This window comes from Nerophis lumbriciformis, linkage group LG10, assembly GCF_033978685.3.
Source record: "Nerophis lumbriciformis linkage group LG10, RoL_Nlum_v2.1, whole genome shotgun sequence".
Lineage (NCBI taxonomy): Eukaryota > Metazoa > Chordata > Actinopteri > Syngnathiformes > Syngnathidae > Nerophis > Nerophis lumbriciformis.
In genome coordinates this window covers 1,948,705-1,968,906 of record NC_084557.2, presented here as the reverse complement: position 1 = coordinate 1,968,906, position 20,202 = coordinate 1,948,705, and the positions used below count along the sequence as shown (strand labels likewise).

Here is a 20,202-nt window from a genome sequence, read left to right as displayed (position 1 = left end):
ACATGATGGTGTGTTGACCACATGATGGTGAGTTGACCACATGATGGTGAGTTGACCACATAATGTGTGTTGACCACATGATGGTGAGTTGAGAACTTGATGTGTGTTCACCACATGATGGTGTGTTGACCACATGATGGTGTGTTGACCACATGATGGTGAGTTGACCACATGATGGTGAGTTGACCACATAATGTGTGTTGACCACATGATAGTGACTTGACCACATGATGGTGAGTTGACCACATGATGGTGTGTTGACCACATGATGGTGAGTTGACCACATGATGGTGAGTTGACCACATGATGGTGAGTTGACCACATGATGTGTGTTGACCACATGATGGTGAGTTGACCACATGATGGTGAGTTGACCACATGATGCTGTGTTGACCACATGATGGTGTGTTGACCACATGATGCTGTGTTGACCACATGATGCTGTGTTGACCACATGATGGTGAGTTTAGAACTTGATGTGTGTTCACCACATGATGGTGTGTTGACCACATGATGGTGTGTTGACCACATGATGGTGAGTTGACCACATGATGGTGAGTTGACCACATAATGTGTGTTGACCACATGATAGTGACTTGACCACATGATGGTGAGTTGACCACATGATGGTGTGTTGACCACATGATGGTGAGTTGACCACATGATGGTGAGTTGACCACATGATGGTGTGTTGACCACATGATGGTGAGTTGACCACATGATTGTGAGTTGACCACATGATGGTGAGTTGACCACATGATGGTGACTTGACCACATGTTGGTGAGTTGACCACATGATGTGAGTTGACCACATGATGGTGAGTTGACCACATGATGGTGAGTTGACCACATGATGGTGAGTTGACCACATGATGGTGACTTGACCACATGATGGTGAGTTGACCACATGATGGTGAGTTGACCACTTGATGTGTGTTCACCACATGATGCTGTGTTGACCACATGATGGTGTGTTGACCACATGATGTGTGTTGACCACATGATGGTGTGTTGACCACATGATGGTGACTTGACTACATGATGTGTGTTGACCACATGATGGTGAGTTGACCACATGATGGTGTGTTGACCACATGATGGTGACTTGACTACATGATGTGTGTTGACCACATGATGGTGAGTTGACCACATGATGGTGAGTTGACCACATGATGTGTGTTGACCACATGATGCTGTGTTGACCACATGATGGTGAGTTGACCACATGATGGTGAGTTGACCACATGATGGTGAGTTGACCACATGATGGTGACTTGACCACATGATGGTGAGTTGACCACATGATGGTGACTTGACTCAATGATGTGTGTTGACCACATGATGGTGAGTTGACCACTTGATGTGTGTTCACCACATGATGCTGTGTTGACCACATGATGGTGTGTTGACCACATGATGTGTGTTGACCACATGATGGTGTGTTGACCACATGATGGTGACTTGACTACATGATGTGTGTTGACCACATGATGGTGTGTTGACCACATGATAGTGAGTTGACCACATGATGGTGAGTTGACCACATGATGGTGAGTTGACCACATGTTGGTGAGTTGACCACATGATGGTGACTTGACTACATGATGTGTGTTGACCACATGATGGTGAGTTGACCACATGTTGGTGAGTTGACCACATGATGGTGACTTGACTACATGATGTGTGTTGACCACATGATGGTGAGTTGACTACATGATGTGTGTTGACCACATGATGGTGAGTTGACTACATGTTGGTGAGTTGACCACATGATGGTGAGTTGACCACATGATGGTGAGTTGACCACATGATGGTGAGTTGACTACATGATGGTGAGTTGACCACATGATGGTGAGTTGACCACATGATGGTGACTTGACTACATGATGTGTGTTGACCACATGATGTTGACTTGACCACATGATGGTGTGTTGACCACATGATGGTGAGTTGACTACATGATGTGTGTTGACCACATGATGGTGAGTTGACCACATGATGGTGAGTTGACCACATGATGGTGACTTGACCACATGTTGGTGAGTTGACCACATGATGTGAGTTGACCACATGATGGTGAGTTGACCACATGATGGTGAGTGGACCACATGATGGTGAGTTGACCACATGATGGTGAGTTGACTACATGATGTGTGTTGACCACATGATGTGTGTTGACCACACGATGGTGACTTGACCACATGATGTGTGTTGACCACATGATGGTGAGTTGACCACATGATGGTGAGTTGACCACATGATGTGTGTTGACCACATGATGGTGAGTTGACCACATGATGGTGAGTTGACCACATGATGGTGTGTTGACCACATGATGGTGAGTTGACTACATGATGGTGAGTTGATCACTTGATGTGTGTTCACCACATGATGGTGTGTTGACCACATGATGTGTGTTGACCACATGATGGTGAGTTGACCACTTGATGTGTGTTCACCACATGATGGTGTGTTGACCACTTGATGGTGTGTTGACCACATGATGGTGAGTTGACCACATGATGGTGAGTTGACCACATGATGCTGTGTTGACCACATGATGGTGAGTTGACCACATGATGGTGACTTGACCACATGATGGTGAGTTGACCACATGATGGTGACTTGACCACATGATGGTGAGTTGACCACATGATGTGTGTTGACCACATGATGGTGAGTTGACCACATGATGTGTGTTGACCACATGAGGGTGGGTTGACCACATGATGCTGTGTTGACCACATGAGGGTGTGTTGACCACCTGATGCTGCCTGTGTGTCCGATGTCAGGTTGGCGTGTGTAACGTCCTCTCTTTGTGTTTATCTCTACAGATCTGTCCCAACAGCATCGCCGCTAAAGATGGCCGCATCCGAGAGGGGGACCGCATACTGCAGGTACGAGCTGATGACCGAGCGTGCTGGACCCCTCGTGTTTAATATCAGGCAATCCCCCCCCTGCTGTGAGTGTTAAAAGGACACGATGGCGCCTGTGGCGGTTTTACTTACACACTCAGCAGTAGCTGCTTTGCTTCTTGAGCAGCACTTCTTGCACACACACACACACATACACACACACACACACACACACACACACACACACACACACACACACACACACACACATTAGACCAGTGCTTTAGTTTCATGCACTGGGTGGCTTCACACATACTGGAAAAAGTAGGAAATAAATGACTTTTATCTCTTAATAGTATTTGTTTATTCTATTCAAATGACCATTTTGTATCTATTACTATATTATATATATATTATTTAATATATTTATTATATAATATCTATATCTGTTACGTCTTGGGCGCATAGCTGCGCTGGTCGTGTTCCCTCCGACGCAGAAAACAAGCAGCAGCGGCGTGCAGGTAGGATGAGTTTTAATATTAAAAAATGCAGGACAAAAATACAAAACAAAACTCAAGACGCTAAACCAGCGTGGAGCAAAGAAATAAAATCGTCACCAAAGGTAAACAGTGAGAAATAGTGGAGTGCGAAAAACTAGAAGTCACATAACTGTTGCGTATAGCAAGCGTTGACCCAGCAACTAGTGCTGGGTGACAGAAACCTATAAAGTGATCAACCAAAACACCTGGTGGGAACACTAATTCCTAAACTAAGACGGGTGAGGAGAATCAGTGCCCATGGAAACCAACAGTAAACAAAAGGAAAGAGGGTGCACCCAGGAAACAGACTAAACCACAGAAACTACCAAACATAAATCATGTCATGACCCTGGTAACGGATCATGACACACCATATAATTATATAATATATTATATACATTATATAATTGTTATGTTATTATATATATATATATATATATATATATATATATATATATATATATATATATATATATATATATATATATATATATATATATATATATATATATATATATATATATATATATATATATATATATATATATATATATATATACCAGTGACGTGCAGTCACTAGAGGCGGGGCCTCACCTGCCATCATGGAAAGAAAAAAAATGTAAAAAGAACAAAATTTATATTAAATTGTTAAATGTATCCAGTGATTATACTATAAAGTTATTTTCCATTTAACTTCACCAGTTTTAGATTATTTTTATTCAAAATCGCTGAATTTTCACATTTGCCGTTCAAATACTGAGAAGAGACGGTGCGGTGATCAGCAGCCAGTCGAGGCGCGTCACTCAGTGCCTCAACATGGACGGACTCGGCTAACTGCTGGCCTGCTGTGCAGTGAGACCGTATTGCTATATGAACTATATTATACATTTCCATAGTTTAGTTAGCTGAGGTATATAATGTACAGTGTATTTTGTCAACAACTGTATGTGTGTAACGTATTTCTTGTGCTGAGCGATCATAAAACGACTGCAAAAGACGCACTGGCTGAGGCTCGCCTCGTGCACCCCCGCCGTAGAATGCACTGCAACACCTGACGAGAGTGTTATATCAACTAAAGCCCACACTTAAACTTTCCACGTGCAAGATTGAATCTATTTAAAAACGTTATTTCATAAGAAGCCAAAAAGTGCAAAAACAATAATGTTTGTGTTGGAGGAGTTGTGAATGACTGCAGGGCCACAACATTAGGTACACCTGCAGACTGCAGGTGTACCTAATTCACAACTCCTCCAACACGAACATTATTGTTTTTGCACTTTTTGGTTTCTTATCAAATAACTTTTGTAACCTATTTTTATGGGCTTTCCTCTTTATTTTAGTATATGCCTTGAGCTCTTATTTTGAAGGCGCTAAGAGCGGAATTTTGACACGTTGGAGTGGAGCGGAGGTTTTTGAAAGAAGGTAAATAAAGTGGTCCTCGTGTAAACTGGAGCCTCCGTGTTTGTTATTTTGTAGTTTCATACAGTATAGGCGACATTTATAAACCCTCGGTTACACTTTTTTAAATAGATTCAATCTTGCACGTGGAAAGTTGAAGTGAGGGCTTTAGTTGATATAACACTCCCGTCAGGGGGTTCATTAATCCAGCACAACAGTGGCACATTTCTAAGTAAAGGTAAGACCATAATAACGTTTTTTTATTAAATGTGCTTTTTTGTGTGCTACAGTTTGTATGTGTAAAGTTAAAGTTAAGTTAAAGTAGCAATGATTGTCACACACACACTAGGTGTGGTGAAATTTGTCCTCTGCATTTGACCCATCCCCTTGATCACCCCCTGGGAGGTGAGGGGAGCAGTGGGCAGCAGCGGCGCCGCGCCCGGGAATCATTTTTGGTGATTTAACCCCCAAAGTGGCAACAAATGAAAATCCAAAATCCCGTGTGTCACAAAATTAGAATATTACTTAAGGCTAATACAAAAAAGGGATTTTTAGAAATGTTGGCCAACTGAAAAGTATGAAAATGAAAAATATGAGCATGTACAATACTCAATACTTGGTTGGAGCTGCTTTTGCCTCAATTACTGCGTTAATGCGGCGTGGCATGGAGTCGATGAGTTTCTGGCACTGCTCAGGTGTTATGAGAGCCCAGGTTGCTCTGATAGTGGCCTTCAACTCTTCTGCGTTTTTGGGTCTGGCATTCTGCATCTTCCTTTTCACAATACCCCACAGATTTTCTATGGGGCTAAGGTCAGGGGAGTTGGCGGGCCAATTTAGAACAGAAATACCATGGTCCGTAAACCAGGCACGGGTAGATTTTGCGCTGTGTGCAGGCGCCAAGTCCTGTTGGAACTTGAAATCTCCATCTCCATAGAGCAGGTCAGAAGCAGGAAGCATGAAGTGCTCTAAAACTTGCCGGTAGACGGCTGCGTTGACCCTGGATCTCAGGAAACAGAGTGGACCGACACCAGCAGATGACATGGCACCCCAAACCATCACTGATGGTGGAAACTTTACACTAGACTTCAGGCAACGTGGATCCTGTGCCTCTCCTGTCTTCCTCCAGACTCTGGGACCTCGATTTCCAAAGGAAATGCAAAATTTGCTTTCGTCAGAAAACATGACTTTGGACCACTCAGCAGCAGTCCAGCTCTTTTTTTCCTTAGCCCAGGTGAGACGCTTTGCGCGCTGTTTCTTGGTCAACAGTGGCTTGACACGAGGTATGCGGCAGTTGAAACCCATGTCTTTCAAGCGTCTCTTGGTGGTGGATCTTGAAGCACTGACTCCAGCAGCTGTCCACTCCTTCTGAATCTCTGTGGTCTCTAACTTGCTGGTAGACGGCTGCGTTGACCCTGGATCTCAGGAAACAGAGTGGACCGACACCAGCAGATGACATGGCACCCCAAACCATCACCCAACCATGCAAATTTTGCATTTCCTTTGGAAATCGAGGTCCCAGAGTCTGGAGGAAGACAGGAGAGGCACAGGATCCACGTTGCCTGAAGTCTAGTGTAAAGTTTCCACCATCAGTCATTACCTGTATATATATATATATCATCTAATTTTATATATATAATATATATATATCATACAATCTATTATTATTATTATTATTCCGCCGCAAAACTCTGGCACGCTCCACAGCTCAGTGTTCGACCGATCGAACCTTTCAAGTAAGAAAACGTTCGGCTTGATTGGGAATCATGAGCTCCCCATAACATTTTTTTTTAAATTAGCCCAGATTACCCAGAATTTCCGGTTTTCCAGGTCATTTTGTCCATTGAACATAATTGGGCCATTTTTTCGAACTTGCACAATATCCCACATTTCTCAACGGTCTTCCATCCATCCATCCATCTTCTTCCGCTTATCCGAGGTCGGGTCGCGGGGGCAGCAGCCTAAGCAGGGAAGCCCAGACTTCCCTCTCCCCAGCCACTTCGTCCAGCTCCTCCCGGGGGATCCCGAGGCGTTCCCAGGCCAGCCGGGAGAGATAGTCTTCCCAGCTTGTCCTGGGTCTTCCCCGTGGCCTCCTACCGGTCGGACGTGCCCGAAACACCTTCCTAGGGAGGCGTTCGGGTGGCATTCTGACCAGATGCCCGAACCACCTCATCTGGCTCCTCTCGATGTGGAGGAGCAGCGGCTTTACTTTGAGCTCCCCCCGGATGACAGAGCTTCTCACCCTATCTCTAAGGGAGAGACCCACCACCCGGCGGAGGAAACTCATTTCGGCCGCTTGTACCCGTGATCTTGTCCTTTCGGTCATGACCCAAAGCTCATGACCATAGGTGAGGATGGGAACGTAGATCGACCGGTAAATCGAGAGCTTTGCCTTCCGGCTCAGCTCCTTCTTCACCACAACGGATCGATACAGCGTCCGCATTACTGAAGATGCCGCACCGATCCGCCTGTCGATCTCACGATCCACTCTTCCCCCACTCGTGAACAAGACTCCGAGGTACTTGAACTCCTCCACTTGGGGCAAGATCTCCTCCCCAACCCGGAGATGGCACTCCACCCTGATGGCACTCAACGGTCTTGTCTATTCCAACATCCACACACTCCACTCACCTTGGACAATCAAACTACCATTTTCCAAGTTCAAACAAAATTCCAGGATTTCCCAGAATTCCCGGTTTTCCAAAGCCCTATTTTCACCTCTCCCTGGAAAGTTTTCACAGTCCACATTTTTCATCCATTTTTGACCATTCCACCTTCAAAACATTCTTCTTAATTGGACAACAAAACAACATTTCTGGTTTTCCCAAAATTCTACTAATTGTGAAATACCCATTTAAATTCAGACTGGGGTGTTGGTTCCTCTCTTTAAGAAGGGAAACCGGAGGGTGTGTTCCAATTATGGTGGGATCACACTCCTAAGCCTTCCCGGTAAGGTCTATTCAAGTGTACTGGAGAGGAGGCTACACCAGATAGTCCAACTTCGGATTCAGGAGGAGCAGTGTGGTATTCATCCTGGTCGTGGAACTGTGGACCAGTTCTTTACTTTCTTCTTTACTTCTTTACGTTCACATCCTTACCTATAGTCCTGAACTTTGGGTCATGACCGAAAGAACAAGATCACTGGTACAAGATCCACGTTCCCATCCTCACCTTTGGTCCTGATCTTTGGGTTACGACCAAAAGGACAAGATCACGGGTACAAGATCTACGTTCCCATCCTCCCTATGGTCCTGAGCTTTGGGTTACGACGAAAAGGACAAGATCTCGGGTACAATATCCACGTTCCCATCCTCACTTATTGTTATGATCTTTGGGTTATACCCAAAAGGACAAAATCACGGGTACAAGATCCATGTTCCCATCCTCACCTATGGTCCTGATCTTTGGGTTATGATTAAAAGAACAAAATCATGGGTACAAGATCTACATTCCTATCCCCACCTATGGTCGGGATCTTTGGGTTATGACCGAAAGAACAAGATCACTGGTACAAGATCCACGTTCCCATTCTCACCTATGGTCCTGATCTTTGGGTTACGACCGAAAGGACAAGATCACGGGTACAATATCCACGTTCCCATCCTCACTTATTGTTATGATCTTTGGGTTTTGACCAAAAGGACAAAATCACAAGTACAAGATATACGTTCCCATCCTTACCTATGGTCATGATCTTTGGGTTATGACCGAAAGGACAAAATCATGGGTACAAGATCCACATTCCCATCCTCACCTATGGTCCTGAGCTTTGGGTTATGACCGAAAGGACAAGCTCACAGGTACAAGATCCAAATTCCCCTTAAAAGCCCTTCTTTTAAAAAAAAAAAGGCAATTTTTTTTAGATATGTGCATACTAGCTATAGCTATTTGGCTGTTCTAGTTTTTATTTTTATTTATTTCTTTATTATCTTTTTTATTTATTTATTTTTTTTAATACACGGTAGCACTTTGAGATTGTTTACTCAATATAAAGTGCGTTTTACAAATAAAATCTATTATCATTTTTCTGCTCCGGCGCTCCCAGTCGGTGGTACGTTCTCCCTGACCACCTGAGGGCACCACAGACTGTGGATGCTTTTAAAAAAAGCTTAAAAGCCCTTCTTTTTTAAAAAAAGCCTTTTTTTTTTAGATATGTGCATACTAGCTATAGCTATTTGGCGGTTCTAGTTTTTATTTTTATTTATTTATTTATTATCTTTTTTATTTTTATTTTTTTTTAATACACTGTAGCACTTTGAGATTGTTTACTCAATATAAAGTGTGTTTTACAAATAAAATCTATTATTATTTTTCTGCTCCGGTGCTCCCAGTCTGTGGAACGCTCTCCCTGACCACCTGAGGGCACCACAGACTGTGGATACTTTTAAAAAAGGCTTAAAAGCCCTTCTTTTTAAAAAAAAAAAAAGGCTTTTTTTTTTTTTAGATATGTGCATACTAGCTATAGCTATTTGGCTGTTCTAGTTTTTATATTTCTTTATTTCTTTATTATCTTTTTTATTTATTTATTTTTTTAATACACGGTAGCACTTTGAGATTGTTTACTCAATATAAAGTGCGTTTTACAAATCAAATCTATTATTATTTTTCTGCTCCGGCGCTCCCAGTCTGTGGAACGCTCTCCCTGACCACCTGAGGGCACCACAGACTGTGGATGATTTTAAAAAAAGCTTAAAAGCCCTTCTTTTAAAAAAAAAAGGCTTCTTTTTTTTTTAGATATGTGCATACTAGCTATAGCTATTTGGCTGTTCTAGTTTTTATATTTATTTATTTCTTTATTATCTTTTTTATTTATTTATTTTTTTTAATACACGGTAGCACTTTGAGATTGTTTACTCACTATAAAGTGCGTTTTACAAATAAAATCTATTATTATTTTTCTGCTCCGGCGCTCCCAGTCGGTGGTACGTTCTCCCTGACCACCTGAGGGCACCACAGACTGTGGATGCATTTAAAAAAAGCTTAAAAGCCCTTCTTTTTTAAAAAAAAAGGCTTTTTTTTTTTTTAGATATGTGCATACTAGCTATAGCTATTTGGCTGTTCTAGTTTTTATATTTATTTATTTCTTTATTATCTTTTTTATTTATTTATTTTTTTTAATACACGTTAGCACTTTGAGATTGTTTACTCAATATAAAGTGCGTTTTACAAATAAAATCTATTATTATTTTTCTGCTCCGGCGCTCCCAGTCGGTGGTACGTTCTCCCTGACCACCTGAGGGCACCACAGACTGTGGATGCTTTTAAAAAAAGCTTAAAAGCCCTTCTTTTTAAAAAAAAAAAGCCTTTTTTTTTTTAGATATGTGCATACTAGCTATAGCTATTTGGCTGTTCTAGTTTTTATTTTTATTTATTTCTTTATTATCTTTTTTATTTATTTTATTTTTTTTAATACACTGTAGCACTTTGAGATTGTTTACTCAATATAAAGTGCGTTTTACAAATCAAATCTATTATTATTTTTCTGCTCCGGCGCTCCCAGTCGGTGGTACGTTCTCCCTGACCACCTGAGGGCACCGCAGACTGTGGATGCTTTTAAAAAAGGCTTAAAAGCCCTTCTTTTTAAAAAAAAAAGGCTTTTTTTTTAGATATGTGCATACTAGCTATAGCTATTTGGCTGTTCTAGTTTTTATTTTTATTTATTTATTTATTATCTTTTTTATTTATTTATTTTTTTTAATACACGGTAGCACTTTGAGATTGTTTACTCAATATAAAGTGCGTTTTACAAATAAAATCTATTATTATTTTTCTGCTCCGGCGCTCCCAGTCGGTGGTACGTTCTCCCTGACCACCTGAGGGCACCGCAGACTGTGGATGCTTTTAAAAAAGGCTTAAAAGCCCTTCTTTTTAAAAAAAAAAAAGGCTTTTTTTTTAGATATGTGCATACTAGCTATAGCTATTTGGCTGTTCTAGTTTTTATTTTTATTTATTTATTTATTATCTTTTTTATTTATTTATTTTTTTTAATACACGGTAGCACTTTGAGATTGTTTACTCAATATAAAGTGCGTTTTACAAATAAAATCTATTATTATTTTTCTGCTCCGGCGCTCCCAGTCGGTGGTACGTTCTCCCTGACCACCTGAGGGCACCACAGACTGTGAATGCTTTTAAAAAAAGCTTAAAAGCCCTTCTTTTTTAAAAAAAAGGCTTCTTTTTTTTTTAGATATGTGCATACTAGCTATAGCTATTTGGCTGTTCTAGTTTTTATTTTTATTTATTTCTTTATTATCTTTTTTATTTATTTTATTTTTTTTAATACACTGTAGCACTTTGAGATTGTTTACTCAATATAAAGTGCGTTTTACAAATCAAATCTATTATTATTTTTCTGCTCCATCGCTCCCAGTCTGTGGAACGCTCTCCCTGACCACCTGAGGGCACCGCAGACTGTGGATGCTTTTAAAAAAAGCTTAAAAGCCCTTCTTTTAAAAAAAAAAGGCTTTTTTTTTTAGATATGTGCATACTAGCTATAGCTATTTGGCTGTTCTAGTTTTTATATTTATTTATTTATTTATTATCTTTTTTATTTATTTATTTTTTTTAATACACGGTAGCACTTTGAGATTGTTTACTCAATATAAAGTGCGTTTTACAAATAAAATCTATTATTATTTTTCTGCTCCGGCGCTCCCAGTCGGTGGTACGTTCTCCCTGACCACCTGAGGGCACCACAGACTGTGGATGCTTTTAAAAAAAGCTTAAAAGCCTTTTTTTTTAGATATGTGCATACTAGCTATAGCTATTTGGCTGTTCTAGTTTTTATTTTTATTTATTTATTTATTATCTTTTTTATTTATTTATTTTTTTAATACACTGTAGCACTTTGAGATTGTTTACTCAATATAAAGTGCGTTTTACAAATAAAATCTATTATTATTTTTCTGCTCCGGCGCTCCCAGTCGGTGGTACGTTCTCCCTGACCACCTGAGGGCACCACAGACTGTGGATGCTTTTAAAAAAAGCTTAAAAGCCCTTCTTTTAAAAAAAAAAAGGCTTTTTTTTTTTTTAGATATGTGCATACTAGCTATAGCTATTTGGCTGTTCTAGTTTTTATATTTATTTATTTCTTTATTATCTTTTTTATTAATTTATTTTTTTTAATACACGGTAGCACTTTGAGATTGTTTACTCAATATAAAGTGCGTTTTACAAATAAAATCTATTATTATTTTTCTGCTCCGGCGCTCCCAGTCGGTGGTACGTTCTCCCTGACCACCTGAGGGCACCACAGACTGTGGATGCTTTTAAAAAAAGCTTAAAAGCCCTTCTTTTAAAAAAAAAAAAAAGCCTTTTTTTTTTAGATATGTGCATACTAGCTATAGCTATTTGGCTGTTCTAGTTTTTATTTTTATTTATTTATTTATTATCTTTTTTATTTATTTATTTTTTTAATACACTGTAGCACTTTGAGATTGTTTACTCAATATAAAGTGCGTTTTACAAATCAAATCTATTACTATTTTTCTGCTCCGGCGCTCCCAGTCTGTGGAACGCTCTCCCTGACCACCTGAGGGCACCACAGACTGTGGATGTTTTTAAAAAAAAAAAAAGCTTAAAAGCCCTTCTTTTTTTTTAAAAAAAGCCTTTTTTTTTTAGATATGTGCATACTAGCTATATCTATTTGGCTGTTGTAGTTTTTATATTTATTTATTTCTTTAGTATCTTTTTTATTTATTTTATTTTTCTTAATACACTGTAGCACTTTGAGATCGTTTACTCAATATAAAGTGCGTTTTACAAATCAAATCTATTATTATTTTTCTGCTCCGGTGCTCCCAGTCTGTGGAACGCTCTCCCTGACCACCTGAGGGCACCACAGACTGTGGATGCTTTTAAAAAAGGCTTAAAAGCCCTTCTTTTAAATAAAAAAAAGCCTTATTTTAGATATGCGCATACTAGCTATAGCTATTTGGCTGTTGTAGTTTTTATTTTTATTTATTTCTTTATTATCTTTTTTATTTTTTTTATTTTTTTTAATACACTGTAGCACTTTGAGATTGTTTACTCAATATAAAGTGCGTTTTACAAATCAAATCTATTATTATTTTTCTGCTCCGGCGCTCCCAGTCTGTGGAACGCTCTCCCTGACCACCTGAGGGCACCGCAGACTGTGGATGTTTTTAAAAAAAAGCTTAAAAGCCCTTCTTTTTTTTTTAAAAAAGCCTTTTTTTTTTAGATATGTGCATACTAGCTATAGCTATTTGGCTGTTGTAGTTTTTATATTTATTTATTTCTTTAGTATCTTTTTTATTTATTTTATTTTTCTTAATACACTGTAGCACTTTGAGATCGTTTACTCAATATAAAGTGCGTTTTACAAATAAAATCTATTTTTATTATTATTATTATTATTATTATTATTATTATTTTCATAGTTTCACAACTTTCATGGGCTTGTAATATAATGACTTCACTCCTGGAGCCTCCCATTATATATTGTGATTTCATTCAATCAATCAATCAATCAATGTTTATTTATATAGCCCTAAATCACAAGTGTCTCAAAGGGCTGCACAAGCCACAACGACATCCTCGGTACAGAGCCCACATAAGGGCAAGGAAAAACTCACCCCAGTCCTTACATTACGACTTGAATTAGCATACAACTCTGTTATTCTCTTTTGACTCTTCAGTGTGGTCCTAATGCTGCTCCATAGAAACATAATGATAATAATAATACCTGGGATTTATATAGCGCTTTTCTAAGTACCCAAAGTCGCTTTACATGTAGACACTGGTGGTGGTGGTAAGCTACTTTCATAGCCACAGCTGCCCTGGGGTAGACTGACGGAAGCGTGGCTGCAATTTGCGCCAACGGCCCCTCCGATCACTACCATTCATCAATCAATTCACCGGTGTGAGTAGCACCGGGGGAAAAGGGTGAAGTGTCCCGCCCAAGGACACAACGGCAGCGATTTTTGGATGGTAAGAGGCGGGGAGCGAACCTGCAACCCTCAGGTCTCTGGCACGGTTGCTCGACCCACTACGCCATGCCGCCCATACATGTTTCTTTCCTTCAAACGCTTGGTGTGTACAGTAATGGTGTTGGGGGAGTGATCCTATTCACAAAAGGGGGTGGGGCGGCTGTTTACGTGTACACTGGCGCCATTATCTACCAGTGACAGCACCATTCGTCTCGCTGGCCACAAGACGGACGCCGGCTGTCATGGGCCAGTTAATTGTGTGCCCACTGTACCTCCACTGTCCCATTCATAATGACCGCCACAGCTTTGAGCTTTTTATTGCATGGCTGCTGACCTATTTTTTTTGGTGCGTAAGTACTCTTTGTGCCTCCTGCTAATCCAGTTTGCGTGTCATCTTCTAGATCAATGGTCGGGATGTCCAGGACCGAGAGGAGGCCATGGCTGCGCTCTCCAACGAGGACTGTCGCAGCATTCTGCTGCTGGTGGCCAGGCCGGAGATACAGGTGCATCTTGCATTCAAATGACCCTCAATAACTTACAAACAGCAATACTTATATATAATATGCTCACACTTTTTCTGCAGGCGAGCTACTTTTCAATTGATCAAGTCGTGGGGATCTACCTCATTCATATATATCATTTATATTTACTTATTTATGAAATATATGTTTTTGTTAACAAGTTAAAGGTGTTTAATGATAATGCAAGCATGTTTAACACATATAGTTAATATTGTTAACAACTTAAAGGTGTTTAAAGATAATACAAGCATGTTTAACACATATAGTTAATATTGTTAACAACTTAAAGGTGTTTAAAGATAATACAAGAATGTTTAACACATATAGTTAATATTGTTAACAAGTTAAAGGTGTTTAAAGATAATACAAGCATGTTTAACACATATAGTTAATATTGTTAACAAGTTAAAGGTGTTTAAAGATAATACAAGAATGTTTAACACATATAGTTAATATTGTTAACAAGTTAAAGGTGTTTAAAGATAATACAAGCATGTTTAACACATATAGTTAATATTGTTAACAAGTTAAAGGTGTTTAAAGATAATACAAGAATGTTTAACACATAGTTAATATTGTTAATAAATTAAAGGTGTTTAATGATAATGCAAGCATGTTTAACACATATAGTTAATATTGTTAACAACTTAAAGGTGTTTAATGATAATACAAGCATGTTTAACACATATAGTTAATATTGTTAACAAGTTAAAGGCGTTTAAAGATAATACAAGCATGTTTAACACATATAGTTAATATTGTTAACAAGTTAAAGGCGTTTAAAGATAATACAAGCATGTTTAACACATATAGTTAATATTGTTAACAACTTAAAGGTGTTTAATGATAATACAATAATGTTTAAAACATATAGTTAATATTGTTAACAACTTAAAGGTGTTTAAAGATAATACAAGCATGTTTAACACATATAGTTAATATTGTTAACAACTTAAAGGTGTTTAAAGATAATACAAGCATGTTTAACACATATAGTTAATATTGTTAACAAGTTAAAGGTGTTTAAAGATAATACAAGAATGTTTAACACATATAGTTAATATTGTTAACAAGTTAAAGGCGTTTAAAGATAATACAAGCATGTTTAACACATATAGTTAATATTGTTAATAAATTAAAGGTGCTTAAAGATAATACAAGCATGTTTAACACATATAGATTCCTTTCTTTCATGAAGACAAGAATATAAGTTGGTGTATTACCTGATTCTGATGACTTGCATTGATTGGAATCAGACAGTGGTGCTGATAACGTCCGCATTTTCGAATGGAGGAGAAAAAAAAGTCCTCCTTTCTGTCCAATACCACATGAAAGTGGTTGGTTTTTGGCATCTTATTTGTCCAGCTTCCGTACTCCTTTGTATACACTTTACAAGAAATATATTGTCGGCAAACTCCGTAGCTTGCTAGCTTGTGCTATGATGGAGGGCGAGTTCTTGGTTTCTTATGTGGGTTTATTGTCAGGCAGTTTCATTAACGTCCTCCCAGCGCGGCAACAACACACAACAACAGCAGTCACGTTTTTGTCTACCGTAAAGCAGTTTGTCTGCCGTAAACAGCAATGTTGTGACACTCTTAAACAGGACAATACTGCCATCTAGTGCATTTGATGAAAGCACTTTTGTGCGTGCCACACAGAATGCATCATCAGAGAGGGTGTTCAGCATGGTTCGAAAAATAGTGACAGAGAATAGAACAAGGATGGACAATTCAACCCTTAACTCAACAATGAGTAGATGAGTGTTACGTGTGTGTATATGTGTAAATAAATGAACACTGAAATTCAAGTATTTATTTTATTTATATATATATATATTTTTATATATATATATATATATATATATATATATATATATATATATATATATATATATATATATATATATATATATATATATATATATAATAAATATCTATATATATATATATATATATTTATATATATATATATATATATAGCTAGAATTCACTGAACGTCAAGTATTTCTTATATATATATATATATATATATATATATATATATATATATATATATATATATATATATATATATATCCATCCATCCATCCATTTTCTACCGCTTATTCCCTTTTGGGGTCACGGGGGGCGCTGGAGCCTATCTCAGCTACAATCGGGCGGAAGGCGGTGTACACCCTGGACAAGTCGCCACCTCATCGCAGGGCCATATATATATATATATATATATATATATATATAATCTATGAAATACTTGACTTGGTGAATTCTAGCTGTAAATGTACTCCTCCCCTTTTAGTCACGCCCCAACCACGCCCCCAACCACGCCCCCGTCCCACCCCGACCTCCCGAAATCGGAGGTCTCAAGGTTGGCAAGTATGCATTAACATTAGCTGGTCGTTATAGTGTGAATGGATATATATATACATATATATATATATATATATATATATATATATATATATATATATATATATATTTATAGCCTATTATTTGTGCATTATTGACAAAAACATGACCACTGGAAAAAAGACTTTGATCACTGAAAACTGCGCTACTGAAACCGGATGTAAACAAAACACACACCATTGTCTGGAGCCTTGTCAGCATGTCTGTGATGTGGATGTGATTTTTATATGTATATTGCAGATATACCTGCGGACAGCCATTTACAAAATGTGCAAATATTAAGAGGACAGTGGCGGCTTTTAAGAAGAGAAAGTGAAAGTAGAGCACCAAGTGTGACGTCATGCTAACTGCAGCCCCTTTAGTCAGGGACAAGGAGGGACAGAAGTAGTCTCTAAACACCAGTATTCTATAATAACACCAGAAGAAGATGCTAGATTTGTTACCATTTGTTTTTAATTAAAATAAAGTCATTTAAAGTCTGTAAACACTTTAAATAATCTCAAGAAAGTACCTTGTACAAAAAGCAGCAACGATTGAAAATATGACACAACGATAAAAAAAAATATGTTAACACTAATTAATAAAAACAGGTTTGTTTTAAATTTATGTATACCTTTTTTAAGTCTTAAAGAAAATCATATCATAGCAAATTATGCAAACTACTCAATGACGTCATGGCATACTTGCCAACCCTCCCGGATTTTCCGGTCGACTCCCGAAATTCGGCGCCTCTCCCGAAAACGTCCCGGGACTAATTTTCTCCTGAAAATCTCCCGAAATTCAGGCGGACTCAGGTCCTCCACAATATAAAAAAAGCATACCTGCCCAATCACGTTATAACTATAGAATGATGGAGGGCGAGTTCTTGGTTTCTTATGTGGGTTTATTGTTAGGCAGTTTCATTAACGTCCTCCCAGCGCGGCAACAACACACAACAACAGCAGTCACTTTTTTGTATACCGTAAAGCAGTTCGTCTGCCATAAACAGCAATGTTGCGACACTCTTAAACAGGACAATACTGCCATCTAGTGCATATGTGTGTGTATATATGTAAATAAATGAACACTGAAATTCAAGTATTTATTTTATATATATATATATATATATATATATATATATATATATATATATATATATATATATATATATATATATATATATATATATATATATATATATATGTATGTGTGGGAAAAAAAATCACAAGACTATTTCATCTCTACAGGCCTGTTTCATGAGGGGGGGTACCCTCAATCATCAGGAGATTTTAATGGGAGCATTCGCATACCATGGTTTATATAGGGCACAGAGTGGGTGGGTACAGGCTGGCGTAGGGGCGTGGTGATTGGCTCATGTGTTACCTAGGAGGTGTTTCCGTCTATGGCGGCATGCTGTTACAATTTCGCTGCGCTTGTTGAGGGATGACAGTTCTGGACGGTAAATAATAAACAGTTTCTCTTTCAAGCATAGGTTGCATCTTTTAATACCACTATTGTAAGGTGTGCTGGATGCAAGAATTTGCCATGTTATTGAATATTCAACATTATTGTCTTTGAGGTCCCAAATGTGTTTGCTGAGTTCTGTGGTATTTCGCAGGTTTTTGTTCCTGAAAGAAGCCTTGTGATTGTTCCATCTGGTTTTGAATTCTCCCTCGGTTAATCCTACATATGTGTCGGATGTGTTAATGTCCTTGCGTATTACCTTAGATTGGTAGACAACTGATGTTTGTAAGCACCCCCCGTTGAGAGGGCAATCAGGTTTCTTTCGACAGTTACAGCCTTTGTTGGTTTTGGAGTCGCTCTGTCCGGGGGCCGACGGCTCATTTGCAATTGTTTTGTTGTGGTTTGAGATGATTTGTCGTATATTGTTCATGCAGCTGTAGCTCAATTTAATGTTGTTCTTGTTGAATACTTTTCTTAGGGTGTTGTCTTTGGGAAAGTGTTTGTCAATCAGATTGAGGAATTTGTGTCCAATGTTCGTTGAGACGTTTTTGCTGTATGGGGGGTTGTACCAGATGATGTCGTTTCGTTTTCTGTTCTTTTTTGGCTGGTTTCCTGGCGTGGGTTCATAGGTGAGGGTGAAATTGAACCCACGCCAGGAAACCAGCCAAAAAAGAACAGAAAACGAAACGACATCATCTGGTATATATATATATATATATATATATGAAATACTTGACTTGGTGAATTCGAGCTGTAAATATACTCCTCCCCTTTTAGCCACGCCCCCGTCCCACCCCGACCACGCCCATCCCCACCCCCCTCCCCCCACCTCCCGAAATCGGAGGTCTCAAGGTTGGCAAGTATGCGTCATGGTGACCACGCCCCATGACCACCCCCCTCACAGGTATCTTGGCAGTGTAGGGAAATACCCTGACTCAGATAACCAAAAATGGCGTGCCGTAAGAAAAGATCCGGTATTCATCCGCCTGTTCCTTGCACACCAAAATGTGAGCCATTGTGGTAACTTTGACCGTCCCGTGTGGCTGCAGAACAGTGACGATGGCACTATCCACTCCATGCCAACATGATCAGTGCATGGTGGCATTCCACCGTCTCCGCAGGCCAAACGTGTGTCGGAAGCCAACTCATCATGGCGCGTTTTTTTATGTAGCGCCGCTGTAATTGACTCCCCGCGTAAAAACTACTGGCACGCTGATGCTGAATAGGCCAGGACTCCCACCTCCGTGCAGCCATTTTCTTTGTGATTAAAAGGGCCGCTGAGTAGTAAATGTGAAATCTTCCCACATGCATGGTTGTGGACAGTGTTTGGCCTGACAGGTCAAAGGTGAGAGTGCACAGTTCATGGTGTTGGAGCAGAACTAATGACCTTCTCCGTCCTCAGCTGGAGGAGGCCTGGCTGGACGACGAGCACAGCGACTTCTTGGAGCAGCTGAAAATAGAAATGCTGGAGGAACAGCAGCGCGAGGACAAGGAGTTGGCCGCCTTCCGAGAGGAGCAGGTACGCCAGCAGGTGCCACATTCCAACGCTCTGGGTGACCTAATGACAGTAGATAACCCCCATCCCGTCTCCTCCCATCGTGCACAATGGAATTTTTCCAAGCCTTTGCTTGGTGCAACAAAAACAGCCTCTTGTCTGTTCATTGGGAACTCAGAACGGAAAGTTTTTTGATAATTTACATACAATTTTTATGACCCGTCGCATCATTTTATATAGCCTGCCAACACCTGGAAATAATAACATAATAATAATACAATATAATGATACAAAATAATAACATAATAATAATAGCACCAATGAAGTATTTATTTTTTCCATTGTAACACAAACATTCTTTGATAATATCCAATAATGCAACAAATATTATCTACAAATAATTAAGTAGTATCCAATAATGTAATAAGTAATATAAATAAAAACTTAAATAATATCCATTAATGCAACACATATTATCTACAAATAATTAAGTAGTATCCAATAATGTAACAAGTAATATAAACAAAAAACTTAAATAATATCCATTAATGCAACAAATATTATCTACAAATAATTAAGTAGTATCCAATAATGTAACAAG

The 20,202-nt window shown here is 38.9% G+C and overlaps 1 protein-coding gene across 1 annotated transcript in view; it reads left to right on the top strand.

Moving 5' to 3' along the window:
- The window catches only part of LOC133612755 (PDZ domain-containing RING finger protein 4-like), a 190,132-nt gene that overhangs the window by 155,209 nt on the left and 14,721 nt on the right, over positions 1-20,202 (top strand). Inside the window, exons 5-7 of the mRNA XM_061970434.1 lie at positions 2,835-2,897; positions 14,139-14,240; positions 19,509-19,637. Of these exons, the coding sequence (XP_061826418.1) occupies positions 2,835-2,897; positions 14,139-14,240; positions 19,509-19,637 (294 nt within the window). The remainder of the gene's footprint in view (positions 1-2,834; positions 2,898-14,138; positions 14,241-19,508; positions 19,638-20,202) is intronic.